General features: G+C 32.0%; 2 protein-coding genes across 2 annotated transcripts; both read left to right on the forward strand.

The window, feature by feature from the left end:
• The first annotated feature begins 2666 nt into the window (after nucleotides 1-2666).
• On the forward strand, nucleotides 2667-6537 carry LOC128951430 (uncharacterized). Its single transcript, XM_054296676.1, has 6 exons — nucleotides 2667-3198; nucleotides 3246-3327; nucleotides 3445-4022; nucleotides 4695-5237; nucleotides 5696-5777; nucleotides 5844-6537. The coding sequence occupies exons 1-6, from the start codon at nucleotides 2667-2669 to the stop codon at nucleotides 6535-6537; spliced, it is 2511 nt and encodes an 836-aa protein (XP_054152651.1).
• Nucleotides 6538-10465: 3928 nt separating this feature from the next.
• On the forward strand, nucleotides 10466-18681 carry LOC128951431 (serine-rich adhesin for platelets-like). Its single transcript, XM_054296678.1, has 10 exons — nucleotides 10466-11024; nucleotides 11120-11203; nucleotides 11517-12183; nucleotides 12243-13295; nucleotides 13380-14804; nucleotides 14941-15873; nucleotides 16299-17275; nucleotides 17333-18211; nucleotides 18302-18430; nucleotides 18559-18681. Exons 1-10 carry the CDS (start codon nucleotides 10485-10487, stop codon nucleotides 18679-18681), a joined length of 6810 nt encoding a protein of 2269 aa, XP_054152653.1. The 5' UTR covers nucleotides 10466-10484.
• The last annotated feature ends 792 nt before the right edge of the window (nucleotides 18682-19473 follow it).

The raw sequence follows: 19473 nt of genomic DNA on the forward strand, positions 1-19473 counted from the left end.
CATTATATAAACTATTTAAATATGTTTTATATGATTTAAAATAATTTTTATTAATTTTTATTAGATGTTACATGATAAATTGTAATTATTATCCATTAGTTTATATAAATGTAAAAAATAGTATTTAAAATTATAATAAAAATACAGTTATAATTGTTTTTATTTGTTGAAATAATAATTTTTAATTTTAAAAATAGATTTTACATTTAATTTAAAATCAAGTTAATGGGTTAAATAATTTTAACCTAAATGTAACAAATGTTTAAATGTTATTTTTTCATAAAAATTATACATATGTTATAATAATTTATATTTTGTAATTGAACTAGAAAATCAGGTAAACTATAATACATATTTTACATAAATTAAACTACGTTAAATAACTAATTTGTTATTTATATATGTATATAAATTACTTATAAATCATTTTTTATTTTAAATTTAATATCAAAACAATTTGATTTAGTTTTACAAGTTATCTAATATTTTTTTGACAATTACCAGCAAATCATAAATATGATTAAATTAATTACATTATGTGTATTATTAATTGCTATGATTATTATTGATGTATCAAGTAAGTATTATCATAATATTTTATTTTAATTATAAAATAATCACATCTAATAACTACTTGAAAAATAATTACTAAACCAATTTATCTAAATCAATTAAATTTAAATCTAAATTAAGTTAAAAAAAAATAAATGACACGTTATTTATAACACTAAAAATATTATTTATTTATTTTAATTGATAAAATTAATAAAATTATTTATATATAAAAAAATAAAAAATTATAATTTTAACCAAGGTACGCCAATATTGCGTGAGGAGCACGAAACCTATAACGATATGTTCAAAACTCACCATGGTCACTATGGACATCATCATAAAGAGTCTCTCATACCTAACAATGCTGCCAAAGCCATACACCAGTGGTGGGATGTGGAAAGTATAGGAGGTCTCGATGACGACAAGTCCACTGATAATCAACAGTCGTTGTCATCAAACAATGACCAGACATTGCGGGCAAAGAGACGCAGGAAATACCATTCAATTGGCGGCCGATCTGATAATTATTAGACAATTTAATGGAAAAAAAATTGTTGTAATATTTTTTTAATTTTATTTTTTTATGTCTATTGTATGATTTTTTCTTTATAAATATTACTATTAAAATAATATTTAATAAATATTTGTTTAATAAATATAATATATATTATTATATGTAGTCAATAGTGAAAAAAATATTATTTCATTTATTTCAATTTTATACAATTAAATATCCATTACTTCTACAACAATGATAACATTTGAAATATTGTCGATAACAAGGGGGGGGGAATCTATGGACAATAGGTAAAAATGTGGAAAAAAATTTTGACGGCAATATTGATCAGGCCATACGCCAGGTGCTGCCCGTTATCATATTATACGATGAAAAAAAGTAGTTTACAGTATCATCGATAGTAATGTCAAATGTAAACTGGGTTACGGTGTGTCTGCACTTGTAATCAACTAACGATTCCCAATGATAATGACATGATTTAGATTTTTTTTTTAAATTATAAATATAATTATTACTATTTTATTAACAATGATATTATTATTATTATTATTATTTTCTATTAAGGTTTGCCAACAAATTGGTCGTGAGATGAGTGGACACACAAATTAAAATTAATTAAATTAAAAAATGTTTGAAAAAATATAATTGTATTTTTTATTAGACTAATTTATAATAACTTATAATTATATTATAAATTTGTGTGTAATATATCAAACTTTATGAATAAAAAATAACTTTATATGAATTATAAAAAAAATATATTCAAAGTTATCAAAATGAAAACAGTTTAACAAAATTACCGTAACTTTTGAAAAGTAATATTTATTTTATTATATAATATAATATTACTAATATATCTACATATATTTAATACCCCAACTATATTTTTTTAATAATTAATTTATTTCTAATTTAAATCATATTAAGTAGATCTAAATATAAATCATTTTCAATCTTAATGTTTTTTATAATTAACAAAATTATAATTAAATTTTTATATTTTATAATAATAGATTTATTAATAATTGTTAAAAAAAACTTAATTAAAGAAAATATAAATTTTTAAATATTAAAAACTATGTTGAAAAATAAATTGAAATACTTTAATATCATTTTATTTCTTAATAATACAATATAACTACTGTACTTTGTTTTTATAATTTTTTATTGTAATATTGATTTAGTGAATTAAAATCAGTTTTTAAAAAATATGATATTATGTTTATTTAAATATTTATAAAATAATAAATATATAATAATAAAAGTTTTATTTGTTTTGTTTTATTAAATGTTTTTAGAATATCATAGCAATACAAATCATATTAATAGTGCTAAATAATTGAAAAACTGCAAATTAATTTTAAAAATATTATAATAATATTTTATTATATTAAAAGATTAAAAGTTTAAAAATTAAAATATCAGTATAAATATACAGTATATATATATAGATAAATCTAGTTAATAGATCAGTAAAAATTTATTATTATTAACAAACAAACAAAAATTTAATTATCTATTTATTATTTATTTAATAATTCAAATAATAACTATTATTTATAGTTGTTATTGTTATTTAATTATATTAAAATCTATGGGGAAAAAATTGAAAATCTTGTTTCTAACACTTGACGGTGTGGGCCATATAAATGCGGCCATAGGTATGGCACAGATATTGATCGATGCGGGACACGAATGTTGGTTCGGTATCAAAAACCAGTGGACAGACTATATGGCACAGTATGTCAACATTAAAACATATGTATGGCCATTGTCTATGACAGATAATAACGACAGTAGTAATAGTAGTAGTAGTAGTGGTGTTGTTATTGTTGATAAGGTCGCCCAATGGTTTATGGATCAGGGTATTATTGGCGATCAATTGACACCAATAGAAAAAATTATAGTATTTGGAAAATGGATCCATTCAGGACAGGCCACCGATGGAAATGTATTTGATGTTGAGATTGACAAAGCTATACGTCGGGTGAAACCAGATATTATACTATGCGATTTATATACTACAATGGCAGCGGTAGTTAAATCTCAGATACCATGGGTTAAGGTGTCCAGTAGTAATCCACTAACAGTGCTCAATGATGATAGGACACCACCGGCAAACTTTGGTAAATATTTTTTTTTCAAAACTAATTTAATTATTATTATTATTAAGGTTTGCCAACAAATGGGTCTTACAATGAGTGGACGCAAATAAAAATCAAAATTGTTAGAGAAATAATTGGAAAATTTAAATTGTTTTTTCTAAAATTTATGTTAAATGAAATTCAAATATATGATAAGGTTGTATATCAAATATCAAACTATCTTAATATTTATGACTTTCCATTGGAATTGGATTATCAAGATATAAGACCACTGCCAGACAATTGGTATCGTTTTGATAACTTTATGAGACAACACATCAGTAGTGAACCGTTTGAATTGCCGGTACAATTGAGGGACAAACCGGGAAAAGTTATATACTTTTCATTGGGATCTATGGGTGCGATAGATGTTACTAATATGAAACGATTGATTGCTATATTAGTAAAGTCTCAAAACGTATTCATAGTATCAAAGGGACCGTTAGGTGATGAGTACGATCTACTGGACAATATGTGGGGTCAGCCAAGTGTACCGCAAACACAAGTCCTGCCATTAGTTGATTTGATTATAACTCACGGTGGAAACAATACTATTACTGAATGCTTTTACTTTGGAAAGCCTATGATAGTTATGCCACTGTTTGGCGAACAGTACGATAACGCACAGAGAGTCCATGAAAAAGGGTTTGGTATACGACTCGATGCCTACAAGTGCTCTGAAAATGAGTTATTGTTTGCCATCGAAACACTTTTAGCAAACAAATCATTGGCAGAAAAATTGCAAAAAATATCTCAAAGAATTCAAACAGAAAACAGTTTAACAAAATTACCGCAACTTTTGGAAAGTTTGGTCGAAAATAATCGTTTCAAACAAAATACTAAAACTGACTCCAGTTGTCAAATACTTTAATATCATTTGATATAATATTTATTAATAAACTAAAAATAATGTAAAACACATATTATTTTATTTCTTAATAATACAATATAACAATTTAGTTAATGCATAAATAAATTATTTTATAATATAATAATTTATTATAATTTGTTTAAGTTACTAAATAATTATATGCAATTTAATTTAATAAAAATAACCAAATTTATTAATTTTTATTTAATATATTTTATTTTAGTATAGTTTAAGTGTATTAAAATTCTTTTAATTTATATATAATTTATTATGAAATAGTATAATAAAATATATAAATGTTGTTTTTTCTATTTTCAATGATTAAATTGATTTTTTTTATTTAATTAAATGTATTTATTAGAAACTATTATAGCAAATAAAATCATTTAAAAAATGCTGAATAATATTAAAGATAAATGCAATTCAAGTTTTAAATAAAACAAAAATCACTAAGTATTGCACATTATAATTTAAGTTATATTAAATTATAACTTAAAATATTGTTGATATTATACATTTAGGAAAATTAATTTTTTACTTTAAATTTCTAGAAATTAATTTATTAAGTTAATATTTTTTTTGAAAATTTAATTATAATTATTTTTAGCGATTATAAAAATGAAAATCTTGTTTGTGCCACTGGAATCTACTGGCCATATAAACTCGGCCATAGGTCAGGCACAGGTACTGATCGGTGCCGGACACGAGTGTTGGATTGTCGTCAGTAACCGATGGCACGGGTCGGGCGAACTCGAGTCTAGCTATGGCTTGAAAATATATCAGTGGTTAATACCGCAAATCATCGGTAATGGTATGACTACCAATGATAATGATGATGATGATGATGATGGCAATGTCAAAAGCGATGCCCAATTGTTTATGGAGTTGGGTGTTATTGGTGGCCAATTGACTGCCAAAGAGAAACTGATAGTTATGGCAAATGTAATGATTAGTAGAAATAGTACGATAGGAAAGATTTACGACAACAATGTTGGCCGTGCCATATGTCAGATCAAACCAGATGTCATACTATGCGATCAGGTTAGACCATTGGCGTCGGTAGTAAAATCACAGATACCATGGGTGATGGTGAGCACTTGTAATCCACTAACAGTGCTCAATGATGATAAGACACCGCCGCCACTATTAGGTAATCACTTTTTGGCATTACTTACCTTAAAGGGCTTCGTTTTTTATATTGTTTTTATATTGTAATATAAAAGCATTAAACTTATTTGAGTTAGTTTAGGGGGTGTGTAGTGTAGAGTGTGGGAGGTTAGGAAGTGGTGGTGGGGTGGGTGGGGTTAGATAGTATACACTACGTAGTGTGTTAGGTAGTGCTAGTGTTGGAGTCCTATTATGATATATATTTTTAGGTTTATATATTTACCTAACACACTACTATCTAACCCCACCCGCCCCACCACTACTTCCTAACTTCCCACACCCTACACTACCCACTCCCTAAGCTAACCCAAGTTTAATGCTTTTAAATTACACTTTAAAAACAATATAAAAAACGAAGCCCTCTTAGGTAAGCGTTGCCCACTTTTTTACAATAGAAATACAATAATAATAATTATTATTTGATATTTATATAATCTATAGGTTTACCAACAAATGGTTCATTAGATGAGTGGAAACAAATTAAAATTGATATAATCAGAGAAATATTGGGAAATTTTAAATTGTTTTTTCTAAAATTTATGTTCAATGAAATACAAATATTTGATAAGTTTTTATATAATATATCAAACTATCTTAATATTTATGACTTTCCATTGGAATTGGATTATCAAGATATAAGACCACTGCCAGACAATTGGTATCGTTTTGATAACTTTATGAGACAACACATCAGTAGTGAACCGTTTGAATTGCCGATACAATTGAGGGACAAACCGGGAAAAGTTATATACTTTTCATTGGGATCTATGGGTGCGATAGATGTTAATAATATGAAACGATTGATTGCTATATTAGAAAAGTCTCCAAACGTATTCATAGTATCAAAGGGACCGTTAGGTGATGAGTACGATCTGCCGGACAATATGTGGGGTCAGCCAAGTGTACCGCAAACACAAGTCCTGCCATTAGTTGATTTGGTTATAACTCACGGCGGAAACAATACTATTACAGAATGCTTTTACTTTGGAAAGCCTATGATAGTTATGCCACTGTTTGTCGATCAGTACGATAACGCACAGAGAGTCGATGAAAAAGGATTTGGTATACGACTCGATGCCTACAAGTGCTCTGAAAATGAGTTATTGTTTGCCATCGAAACACTTTTAGCAAACAAATCATTGGCAGAAAAATTGCAAAAAATATCTCAAAGAATTCAAACAGAAAACAGTTTAACAAAATTACCGCAACTTTTGGAAAGTTTGGTCGAAAATAATCTTTTCAAACAAAATACTAAAACTGACTCCAGTTGTCAAATACTTTAATATAAAAAAAAACAATATTGTATTTTCAATCTTTTTTAATATAAATACAATAATAGTTTTATTAATATTATATTTTTAAAGTTATTTACACTTTATTTTTATTATTAATTATAATTCACAATTTTTTATTAGTATATATTTAATTTATTATTAATATACAGTATATTAATTTTAATAGATTTGTTTATTTTGTTAATTTTGCTGTTTTATAAACCAAACTTAATAAAAATAAAATGTATTTTTTTATATTTTTCGTTACTAATTTATTGTATATATTAGTTAATAGTTAAAAATTTTACTTTAATATTATTGATTTTATTTACAAAATTTGAATTTTAGATAACTTACATTAATATTTAATATTATTTTTGAAAAATATATATTAGTGAGAAACAAAATTGCTGATAACTTAATTATTCAATAATTAGATATTTATTATTAATTTAAAATTTAAATAACTTTAAATTAGCAAGGTCATTAATTAATTAGTTTATTTTTTTAGTTCAAAATTTTTAGTTTATTTATCTAATAGTATTAATAACATCTTATATTAATAAATGAATATTATATGAACTAATGTTTGACAATGTTTTCCTGGTTTCCAAATAAATTAATAAAAATATTTTTATTAGTAATATTTTTTTAGTCCTTCAAAATTAATTAATCTATTGTATAATAATAACATTAGTTTAATTTAATCTATTATGTTTATACTGTACATAGATATCAATTAAGTTTTTCAAAAAAAAAAACTTAACAAAACAACAACAAAAATAATAATAAGAAATATTATTATTAGCAAAAGTATTATTATTATTAAAACAATAATTTATTTTACAGACAATTATATTTCATATTATTTAAAAAGATAAATATTATATAACATTATAATTTAATTAACAAATATTTGATTAATTTATTTATATTGTTTTAATTAATTAATATAATAATAATAATAAAGATATTTGTTTAAAATTAATAAAAGCTACAAAAAATATTTTTGCTAATTTAAAAAAGTCAATGTCAATTTATTAAAATATTAAAAATTATACTATTATTAAAAATGTTCACAAAGTTTATCATGATAATTTTAATTTTATATTATTTTAATTATACGCCGCCATATGTTTATTGTCAGCCATGGATGAATCAAATAAGCACTGGTCGTAGCACTGGTAGCTTAGAAAATAATAATCATAATAATAATAATAATGTTCAAGTGATTACCAAAGACAAGATTATTGAAAACTATTGGACAGGTATTAAATCGGTAACGGGATCTACAAAATGCGGTTACAACATAAGTACACTAATAGATGATTGTACCAGAAATATGCTATACGATTGGTTAGGCGCCGGCAGTCAATTGGATGGAGAAACTGAATCAGTGATAGAGTATGACGACGAGCACCGGGATCTTTGCTGTGCCATATGGGACTCTATCGACTGTCTCGTCCGTGAGGTCCAGCACTGTTGTGTTACCGATCGGGACATTATGTTGCAAATAGTTAACGGCGTTCAACGTAATGTCGAACAGGGCTACTGTTGCTACTATAGACGCGGCACCGGGAGCTGCCGGTTCCCTGTTTGGGCCATTATTATCATTGTATTGAGTGGTCTAACATTGATAACTGCTTTAACATTTTTACTGTTTAATATTGTTTATCGTAAATATAAACCAAATAATGTTAATAATAATAAAAAGTAAATATATATATATATATATACAGTATAATAATTTTAGTTTTTTAATTAATCAAATAATTACAATAATGTATTATTGAATATAAAGTAATAATACAATAATGTAGTTAATAATAGATATCTACTTTTAATATTGACTTCAGTGTAATACACTTGTAAAACAATTTATTTTTATTTTAATCTTAAACTATTAGAATATTTAAATATTATTATGAAAATATTTACAATGTACATTTAATTAATTAGTTTTTTTATAGTTTTTTTTAATAATATTGTAGTAATTGTTTTAATTAAAATTTAAATATTACACATATGTATGTTCAGATTTTTTTTAATTAAATAAAGTTATTTTTATAAAATTTATTAATTATATTTAAACATTTAACAATTAGTATATATATATAGTATATTTAAAAGTATATATATATATATATAAATTGTTTAAAAATGATAACTTTTTATTACTTTTCAGTTTTTTTTATTGTTTTTGTTAAATCTATTTTTTAAAACTAATAATTGCTATCAAATAATGTTAGTACTATTAATATTAGTAAAGTTTCAAATTAAATACCTCATAGATTGTAATAATATATACTACACCTTGATCAAATATTAAATGGCTACAAATTTTGCATCAAATAAAAAAATCTTGAACAAAATACTTTATCTACCCAAGATACATTATAAAATTAACAAAAATTATTATAAATAAACTAGCATATTAAAACAAATAAAACGTTATTTTTGTTAAATTTTTATAAATGTTTCATTAATATTAATAGCAGAGAGAGAGAGAGAGAGAGAGAGAGAGAGAGAGAGAGAGAGAGAGAGAGAGAGAGAGAGAGAGAGAGAGAGAGAGAGAGAGAGAGAGAGAGAGAGAGAGAGAGAGAGAGAGAGAGAGAGAGAGAGAGAGAGAGAGAGAGAGAGAGAGAGAGAGAGAGAGAGAGAGAGAGAGAGAGAGAGAGAGAGAGAGAGAGAGAGAGAGAGAGAGAGAGAGAGAGAGAGAGAGAGAGAGAGAGAGAGAGAGAGAGAGAGAGAGAGAGAGAGAGAGAGAGAGAGAGAGAGAGAGAGAGAGAGAGAGAGAGAGAGAGAGAGAGAGAGAGAKAGAGAGAGATAGAGAGAGATAGAGAGAGATAGAGAGAGAGAGAGAGAGAGAGAGAGAGAGAGAGAGAGTAATGTTTTAATTTCTAGAGAAATGTGAAATAAGATTAATTAAATTATTACGATATTATTTAATATGATTTATTAATTAATTATTATTATTACTATTACTATTATCACACACACATATACATATATGTTATACATGTATATATGATATATACTGTATATAAATTATACATTATATTATGGTATTAACTTTTAATATTGACTATAAAATTTTAAAAAATATTGTAATAATTATTTCAACAAACATACAAACAAACAAAAAATAATTATTGACATCAAATATATTAAAATCACTTTTACTTTTTTTAAACAAAAATTTAATGACATTTTTTTTAATACTTTATGTATCATATTATTATTATTTATAATACAGTGTCTTTATATATATATATATTAAAATAAACTTATATCTAGGTACTAATAAAAAAATGTGTCCAGTGTCAAATTAGATTACATATTTTGAATATATTTTTAAAAAAAAATTATATAACTAACTAATAAATACAGTATGTAGAATATAATAAAAATATATAGCGGGTGTATACTGTATACTAACAAAATAAAAAGCTATACTGTACTGTGTGTATAGTGTATGTGGGAAATACTGGTGTAAACTATACAATACAATAGCAATGTCAATGTGTGTATTAAAAGTACAGTATATATAATACAAGTAAATATATACACAAAACACATAAATCAATGAACCATTGGATTTGTATAATAGAGAAATACAGTACATTATAATGATATAAACGTTTTTGATTTGACAATTAATATTAAAATTTAATTAATTATAATAATTAATTAATAAATAATTATTAGTTCAAAATATCCTATTAGTTAATAATGATAATTAATAACTAGTAAAAAATATATCAATCAATGAGTAATAATAATAATAATATTTATTTAATTTATTAAATAATATATAATTAATTAAATTATGATTTTTAATAGTTATTTACCGATAATTATGTTGAATACTAATCGTAATGATTGCCAATTGATTGTGAAAACACTGTAATTATTATTATTACTATTATTTAAGTAATAATAATAATAACAACAAAATGTGTGACAAATCAAGCGATGAAAGTGAAGACAATAACAATGACAACAACAAGAAATCATCGGATGATAGTCATCGACGACCAGCGATAGCGACCGCCGACGATGATAACAGACATACGGAGGAAGACGACGACGACGACGATGAAGAAGTGGTCACCGATGACGAGGAAACGTCCGATGATGAAGAAGAAGACGGCGACGACACGACAGATGTCGATATCGAGGACAATGGCGGCGACGCTGCCGACGAAGAGGCCGGCAGTGGTGCCAGTGATGATGACACTGATGATGACGAAGACTCTGATGACTACGAGACTGATATCGACGACAATGATAGGCAAGTGCTTCGCGAAGTATCGGTCAACTCTGCAGTCGTCGCCGACAACGACTACACTGCAAACGGTGACAACACTGACGACTATTCGCAGCCGACGTGCTATATATGTCTGAACGAATTTGTCGGCCAAGACATCGGTAGTCCCGATTCGTGTCCAGATTTGCATTACTTTTGTCTCGAGTGTATCGAAGAGTGGAGTAAAGTATGTAATATATTAATAATCATACCGTACATACCGGTGCCGCCTTAAAAAAAACATACCGATGTTTTTTATTAATGACTTTTATTTTTTTACAGCAAATCAACACCTGTCCAGTGGATCGCAAATTGTTTACCATAATATGGGTGCGCCGTGAGATTGCCGGAACCGTTATCATGAAGGTATTGCCTGCTGTCGTGTATTTCTATCCCAACTTTCTATGTGTTAACTTAATGGATGATATGGATGATGATGAGACAATTGCGCATAAAGAGTCCAATAATGGACTGTGACATCTTAATGGGATAAGTGATATCTCTCGGATCCCTTTCCTCCCTATCCTTTTACCCTTACACTCCTAAAAACCGAGAAACATTGCTTGTCCTATTAAATAGTTTTCAATCTGATCCACAAACCAAACTAATTGATTACTATTATTTTAATTACAAAAGATACTAATTTTGTTTTTTATTTTTAATTTATTTGATATAATAGTTGCCAATCGTCCAGAACGTTGTTCCTGACGCCGATGCCGTACCCGACGACGTAACCTATTGCGAGATCTGTGGCCGCTGTGATCGAGAAGATCGGCTATTGTTATGCGACGGCTGCGACTTTGGCTTTCATTGCGAATGTCTGACACCGCCGCTGGAGACCATACCCATTGAAGAATGGTTTTGTCCCGATTGTTTCGAACGATTGTTTGGTGCCGATAGTATCAATCCGTTGGCCAGTGCCAGGCATCATCATCGGCGAGCAATTGCACGTACCGGAGCTTCGGAGGTCGTCCGGCAGCGAATACTGGAGCGCCGACAGCCATCAACGGCTACTATTGGTGCCGCCACTACCACCACTGCGAGAGCTGCCGCACAGCGCCGAACGAGGACAGCAACCGCAACAACAGGTACTACTATTAAGCGGCGACGAAAGCGACGGACAACCAAACGAAAGCGTAAGACAACGACTAGACGGCGCCGTAAAACAACAACAACAGCCGGAAAAAAGTCGACGACTACTGGACGGCGTCGAAAACGGCGTACAACTAAACGTAAGACACGACGAAAGGGAACCAAAAAGCGTAGGACAAGAAAGTCTGCGTTCGCTTCGCGACGATTGCCAGCACCGATAGCCGACGCTCGGACACGTATAGCATCTAAATTAGGTATAATTTTTTTTTAGTTATTATTAGACTTGAAATGAATTTGTCTATTATTTATTAAGGTATCGGACCACCTCCTAAATCGCCATTTGGTTTGCCATCGATGAAGAATGTCGGCTACGGATCGAGCCGTCGGTTGACTGAATTGCGTTCAGCTGCCGGCATCACTCAACTATCGATGTTCGGCGGAGAATTGGACGTCTATGATCCTCGCGTGCAGATCAACAACGCCGACGACGACAATATTGATCTGCTAAATGGCGACGGAGTCGGTCTTATTGCTCGAAGTCGTATTAGTAGCCATCGACTACTGGCCAGTCCTGTCAAATGTAAAACTCAGCTCAACATTGACAACAATAATTTGGTCGCAAATACTGGAAGCCAATCGATAGACCTGTTGGCGTCCATAATGGACTCGCAGGCAATGTTGCACACGTCGTCACGCGATATTCGTATCTCACGCGACGGTTCACTGCATATCAATAGGCAAAACAACAATTTGTCTCCCGGTTCCTCTTCACCGCCAACTGTACGCTCCTGTGCAAACAGTAGTGGACAGTCGTCTCCAGCTCGTAATAGTCCGACTAGCAATGAGCCCAACAACAACTCAACATCATCACCGTCACACTCGCCCGCTGGAAGCTCACCGAACAGGATTGACTCGTCCAGCGCTGGTAGTAGTGGTGTTGGTGGCGTCGGTAGTGGTAATACATACAACTATTCATTTGGCGGCAGTGTCGGCAATGCCGCCTCATATCTTGATGGAGCCAATGGCGAAGAGTATGCCGATGAAGATATTAGCTCTATTAAGCCGATACCCGTCAAACGGTCACAGACTGAAGGAGGAGTAGTAGGAGGCGGCGCCGGCGGGACAGCAACCGATACAGATGGCGATGAAGACTCAAAGCTGGAGCTCTATAGTGATATTGAATCTATTGGTGGTGATAATAAAGATCAGATTAATCGCGATGATGTGATGATGATTGGTAACAGTGATGATGACAATGATGATGAAGAGCTTGTTATCGATGACGATAACAACAATGATCAACAAAAGTCTAATCAATTATCAACAACAACGGGCAATACGGGTGGTTCAGGTGATAATAGTGATGGTATGTATTATATTGACGAGACGATCCAATAAATATTGTTGTTATCAAAAATTACCGCTAATTATAAATTCTTTTTTTTTATAGCAAATACAGTTCAAAATAGCAGTACCGGTACTACTGATACTGGTAGTGGTGATGGTAACGGTAGTTCAACTTCTACTACTACTAAACTACCGATCGACTCATCGCCTTTCAAGTTACCGCAATCGATAACCACATCATCGACCAGTATATCGGGAACTACGACAACAGCAACAATAGGTGTTAATAAAACTTCTTTAGCAACAAAATTGAACAAAAAACTTGTCCTGAAATCTGGTGGCAAACGTCGGCCATCTATTAAGGATCTGTTTGGCGACTCGGATGATGATGACGATGAAGATGAAGCAGACATTCGTCGACTGTTGGCCGATGGCCACGGTAGCATTAATGTTCATTATCCCATCAAAATACCCATTGTCTTCAAAAACAGTGTTCCACGAACTACAACGGTGGCTGCCGCCGATGGCAATAGTAAATTAGTGGACAGAACTAATAGTAGTAGTAGTAGTAGTGTTGGTGATAGTGGTAATAGTGATAATAATAATAAAATAATTACTTCGGCGCCAGTGATGGTGTCTGAAACAGTGGACATTAGTGCAGCACCCGATCTGAACAAATGGGTTGTAGTGAATCCTGTCGACAGTACCGATGTTATCGGCGATTCTACCAAAAGTGTCAACAAATGGAAACCTATTGATGAAGTGATAACCAATTGTAAGCAGCCGTCATCTATCACTACTGCTGCTGCTGATGATGGACCACTTACCAGTGTTGACTCTCCTATTAGTGCTACAGATGACAACGATAAAGAGGATGACATACTTAATAATAATAATAATAGTAAAGCTAATGATGATAATGTTGATAAGTCTTCATCATTGGACATCGATGATGACGTCGGTGTTAGTGATGATAACAATAAGTGTTGTTTAACTGTTGTCGATGATAACAAATCTACTGAACCAATTGACGACAATCTGTCTATCGCTAGTCCTACTGGTGATACTCTGTTAACAACACAACAGCAGCTGCCGATCACAAGTGCCGTGGATGAAGAGGAAGGCGAGATCAAAGAAGAGAGTAATGCTGGTGATACTGACTGTCAAATCAAAGAGAAAGTCAAATACTGTAGACACGGACGACCCAAGAAAGAGAGACATCACAGTCATAGAAGCGGTGACAACAATAACAACAACCGTAGTAATAGTAAAGATAGACTGGATGATGGACATAGGCATAGGTCGCGTAGCACAAGTGAACCTAAGTCTAAACATCATCGGGACAGGGATGGTGTTGTCGTCACAGTCGTCAAAGATAATATTGACACTGATTTGGGTAATAATAATAATAATAATGATAATAATAATAGTGTAATTGATGTTAATGTTAATAATAATGATGTGGATGTGGATGATGTTGTGATTTTGAGTGCTAGTGATAGTAGTGCACTTGATTGTGGTAGCACCGGTAGGTTATTTTTTTTAATCATATATATCTACCTTTTATGCACAGTTTTAATACATGTATATTTACTCAGAAAAATATATTTGATAAGCAATTGTTTTTTTATAAACATTTAATTGTATTTTTTACTTTTTAATAGTTGAATTCAAAGAGAAAACATACGAACCGAAAGCCGCGGCCACTGACAACTTGGTTGAGGCTAACGGTGAGAATGCGGAACAATCGGCGGTCAGTTGGAAACGGTTATCGTCGACAACCAAAATGAGAAGCTATAGAGATGGCAAACCAAAGCCCAGGGATGTAGTCTATGGAGAACGGGAAGTGTCAAAAAAGTTGGTTAGAAAGTCAACGAAAAGCGAGTCTTCAAAGGGCGGCAATAATAGGTTGTCTTCGTCGGCCAAAGAGTCGTCATCGAATAGTCGACAGCTGGACGACAAGCATCGACTTAAAGACCAGAATCGTGAGCTTAATGTCGGTGATGGCAAAGTCCATCATCATTGCCATAAACATCGGCCACCGATACAACAACAAGGAGGAGGTGGTGATGACAGTCACGGCGGTGGCGGAGGAAGCAGCCGTAGTAAACGTAAAGCCGACGACCATCAGCTTAGCGGCGGCGGTGAGTTGTCCGGCAATTCGCGTAGTAAACGACAGAAAAGTTCGCGAAGTCCGCATCGACACGAAGACTATGACAAAGACAGCCGACACCACAAAAGTCATAAGCATCACAAGTCTAGCCGTCATAAGCACAGTGGCGGTCCTGACGGCCAAAAGGACAGTCTATCGTCATCAACAACACGACACTCTTTATCGTACAGATCGTCCGCCGCATCGAAGCATTCACATCATTCCGCCGCCGGCGGAAGCAAAAGTAAGCCAAGCGCCAGTACGACGTCGTCAACTGTGGCGCCAGATGTTGCCTCCGGCAGTGGTGACTACTATCAGCATACGATAGCCAACAGCAGCACCGGTAACAGCGCCGGCACCAGTAAATTGTTGCAGCGATCGGTCAATCATTTGCAATATACCGACGAAATTACACCGTTAGACTCGAAAGAGATTTACGCCGAAGGTATGACCACATCGAACAAAAAACTACTGGTGTTTAAGTCTACTTAAATGTGTTTTTTTCATGAGGAGGAATGTTATGTAATAATTGCTACATAAGCGCACACACCGTATATATTATAATGTTGTTTTTGTATAGTCAAAGAGTTTAGTTATATTAAAATGTATTATAAATTTTCAAATAGTAGTTCACATAATACGTTACACTTGTAGTCCCCCACCCATCGCTATTATATTACTTTTTTTTTATAAATATTTAAATAATTATGTAATTATCTTTAATAACAAAAAATAACTTGAGTAATATTTTTAAATGAGTAATTTATCAAGGATAATTTACATATTTTTCTCATTATATCACGTGTTTCTCTCTCTCAACACATAATTAATAATTAAATAATAATTATTTGTTTTATTAACTTTATTTAGGCGATCGTATAGTAATTAACGTTAACTTCAAACGAGACACTACCGCCGGATCGACCGCATCGGCTGCTAAACATAACGATAGTAGCGAACCATCGACGGTAACGGCGGCCACTAACAGTCGGCAACGTCGACCACCCGTATTGTCTTCATCGCCATCTCAGTCGCCCACAACTCATCATAATAAGTCATCGTCGGAAGCAATCGGAACCAAACGTAGTTCCTCTAAAAAAGACGACTCATTATTCTGGGCGTCGCCGCCGCCACCACTGACGTCTCAATCATCGTCGAGCATATCGTCGACACAAATAACCGCTAATACTGCTACAGCCATCACCACCACAACCGCCTCCGGCAGCGGCAGTAGCGGAGACCGAGTAGTTGATGCCGACCACAAATCGGACGGTAAACACAACAACGACGAGATTCGCTTTTTGCCCCGAACTTTGCACCAATCGGACACCGCTGCTAATGACGGACCATTGCGTCCTTCATCGTACGGACCGCATACACCACCCGAAAGCGACTACTGCGAAGATCAATTTATGCCGACGCCCACCCAGGACGAGTCACGTTCGCCAATGATATCGCCGAGTACGACCTCACGATCATCGCCCATCAGTGGCCAATCGTCGCCCCGTTTGTCGTTGTCCAGTCCAAATAGTAAAAATGACGACGATGTCTACGATCCGGAGGCACCACTCCAGAGTCCCGTAGATCCTGACTCTAAGACCAGTTCTGCGACTCGCAAACGAACCACTGGACGATCTGTACGATCGTATCCGAAAAGTCCGTCACCCGAACCGCAGCGATCTCGTGATCGGGAGATACGAAGGCCACCGACAACTCCACCGACTAACGACTCAGTCAAGTCGTCGTCTTCTAAGTATTCGCCACCAAAAGACAAGACAAAGTCATCGCCGGCCAACTCATCACTTCATTCGCCATTCAAATCGCCCTCAGTTTTGCCGCAACGACAGGTAAGACATTGTTTTATTTTTTTTTGAGAGGACTAACTCTGTTTTAAAAACTTATAGCCACCGAAACAGTCGCCACAAAAATCAGGAACCAATTCTTCCTCATCGCAACTGATGCCACCGCCTCCTCCAGTGTCCAGTTCACGATCGACTGGCGGTCAATTGGCATCGGCGGCCACTTTTGCCGCTGCTATACGCAGTATAACACCTCAAAATTTAGTTCAACTCTTACAAGTGGCCCAATCGTTGACAAAAAAGTCATTGCCATTGAACACCGGTAGCACCAACAGTGGTGGTGGTGGTGGTCAATCACATCGGCAATCATCATCATTATCGTCCAAACATCACGGGTCGTCGAGTTCCGGGACCAGTGGCAACAACAACAGCAGTAGTTCTCAATCAAATTCACATTCAAATCAAAACAACAACAGCTCCACCAGTCATAACCGCGATCACAATGAAGTGGTCGACATGGATGTGGACAGTCCATCGCCGCCGCAATCATCGACAACTACACTCCAAGGAGGTCAGCCATCGCAACAGCCACGCGTATCGTCGACAACTGGGACCACAACTACAGCCCAAGTGAAGACACTATGGGATCAGTTGATGAAATCGACAACAGTATCGTCGAAACAACAGCCGTCTACAGGAGGACAGTCGTCATTGCAGAAGCGTATAAACGATTTGACGTCCGGACATATTGGCGGCGGTAGTCAACAGAGATCAACGAGCGGTGGTGGGGGCGGCGGAGGACAAGCCATACAGCTATCTGGTGGTGGCAACAAACAACACGGCAATCATCATAGACATCAAGTGGTCAATGTAACAGCCAATGATGCCACCAAAAAACAGACGACCAGTGGATCCAAGTTGGATCAGTTGACTGTTTTGGATGACGTACCGTCCAGTGCTGTCGAGATGGCTGTCAAGGAAAAGGTATTTAAATGAAAAACAAAGAATTCAATTATTTTTTTAATGATTTACTAATTGTTTTTATTAATTTTTAAATTTTGTTGTTTATTTTAGTTTATCAAAAAACTGAATCGTCAGGAACGGGTCATCGAAGAGGTCAAACTGGTACTCAAACCGCATTACCAGAAACGGTCTATCGATAAGGATCAGTACAAAGAGATATTAAGGAAATCGGTACCGAAGGTGAGTGTCTGTCCCATTCATTGGACTACAGATAACCCAAATTGTGTTATATTTTTTGTTATGTATTATTATTTACATACCTGTTCTCTAATTTCTGTATCACTTAATTATTATTATTATCATAACAGATATGTCACAGTCGTTCGGGTGAAATAAATCCCATAAAAATCAAGTCACTGATCGAGGGTTATGTCAAACGATACAAATATTTAAGGAAAAAATCTACAAAATTGTCGACAACTAAGAAGTAATATTAATAATAGTAATAGTATTAGTTGTCTATTGTTTTTGTTTTTATTATTATTTTTATTTTTATTAATAATTATGGTCTATATTAATATAATTTTTATTATTATTAAGTTAGTAGTCTTTTTTTAGTAAATTATTTGAAACAATTTTTTTTGTGTATTTGTTTAATGATTATTATTATTATTATTTTTTAAAATAAATAATTATTACTACCATTTTTTAAAGACAACATTTAAATTAAAATCTTGTAAATTATTATAATTATTAAAATCATGTTATGTTTATCCATTAATCTATACTATACATTGTACTGTATCTATCTATATCTATCTATCATTTATGTATTTTATTAAATTAAACAATAATAATAAACTATTTGTATCATAATATTTAATAAAAGCGACAACAAATTATTAAAAAAATTTCTAATTTAAATAAAACTATTTAAACAGTTAAACAATTGAGTATATATTTTAATTTTTATATTTATACCATATAATATAAGTTTTATACAAATACAGTATTAACTGTTATATAGTATTTTGAATATATTGATAAAATATTTATAATTTTAAATATATATGATTGACACGTTTTACTAATTACATTGATTGATACTAAAATAAACTTATCCACAAAAAATAGACAATTATTGATATAAATATCATATTTTTCACAAATAATATTTATTTTTTTTAATTTATTAAATATATTAAATTATTATTAGTAAAAAATCTTCAATTTTCCAATAAAATGGTATTTCATTTGAAAAACTTTCGTATAATTATTAGTTT

This window comes from Oppia nitens, unplaced genomic scaffold, assembly GCF_028296485.1.
Source record: "Oppia nitens isolate AA-2021 unplaced genomic scaffold, nextdenovo-longstitch-racon4-pilon3 scaffold1_pilon_pilon_pilon, whole genome shotgun sequence".
In the NCBI taxonomy this organism is placed as follows: Eukaryota; Metazoa; Arthropoda; class Arachnida; order Sarcoptiformes; family Oppiidae; genus Oppia; species Oppia nitens.

Excerpts from the sequence above, each read along its gene's own strand:
- LOC128951430 (XM_054296676.1), top strand. The coding sequence starts at position 2,667 with ATGGGGAAAAAATTGAAAATCTTGTTTCTAACACTTGACGGTGTGGGC. Across the intron at positions 4,023-4,694 it reads ATTACCGCAACTTTTGGAAA|CGATTATAAAAATGAAAATC; the intron begins GTTTGGTCGAAA and ends AATTATTTTTAG. Across the intron at positions 5,778-5,843 it reads ATATTGGGAAATTTTAAATT|CTATCTTAATATTTATGACT; the intron begins GTTTTTTCTAAA and ends TAATATATCAAA.
- LOC128951431 (XM_054296678.1), top strand. The coding sequence starts at position 10,485 with ATGTGTGACAAATCAAGCGATGAAAGTGAAGACAATAACAATGACAAC. Across the intron at positions 18,212-18,301 it reads AGATGGCTGTCAAGGAAAAG|TTTATCAAAAAACTGAATCG; the intron begins GTATTTAAATGA and ends TGTTTATTTTAG. Across the intron at positions 18,431-18,558 it reads TAAGGAAATCGGTACCGAAG|ATATGTCACAGTCGTTCGGG; the intron begins GTGAGTGTCTGT and ends TTATCATAACAG.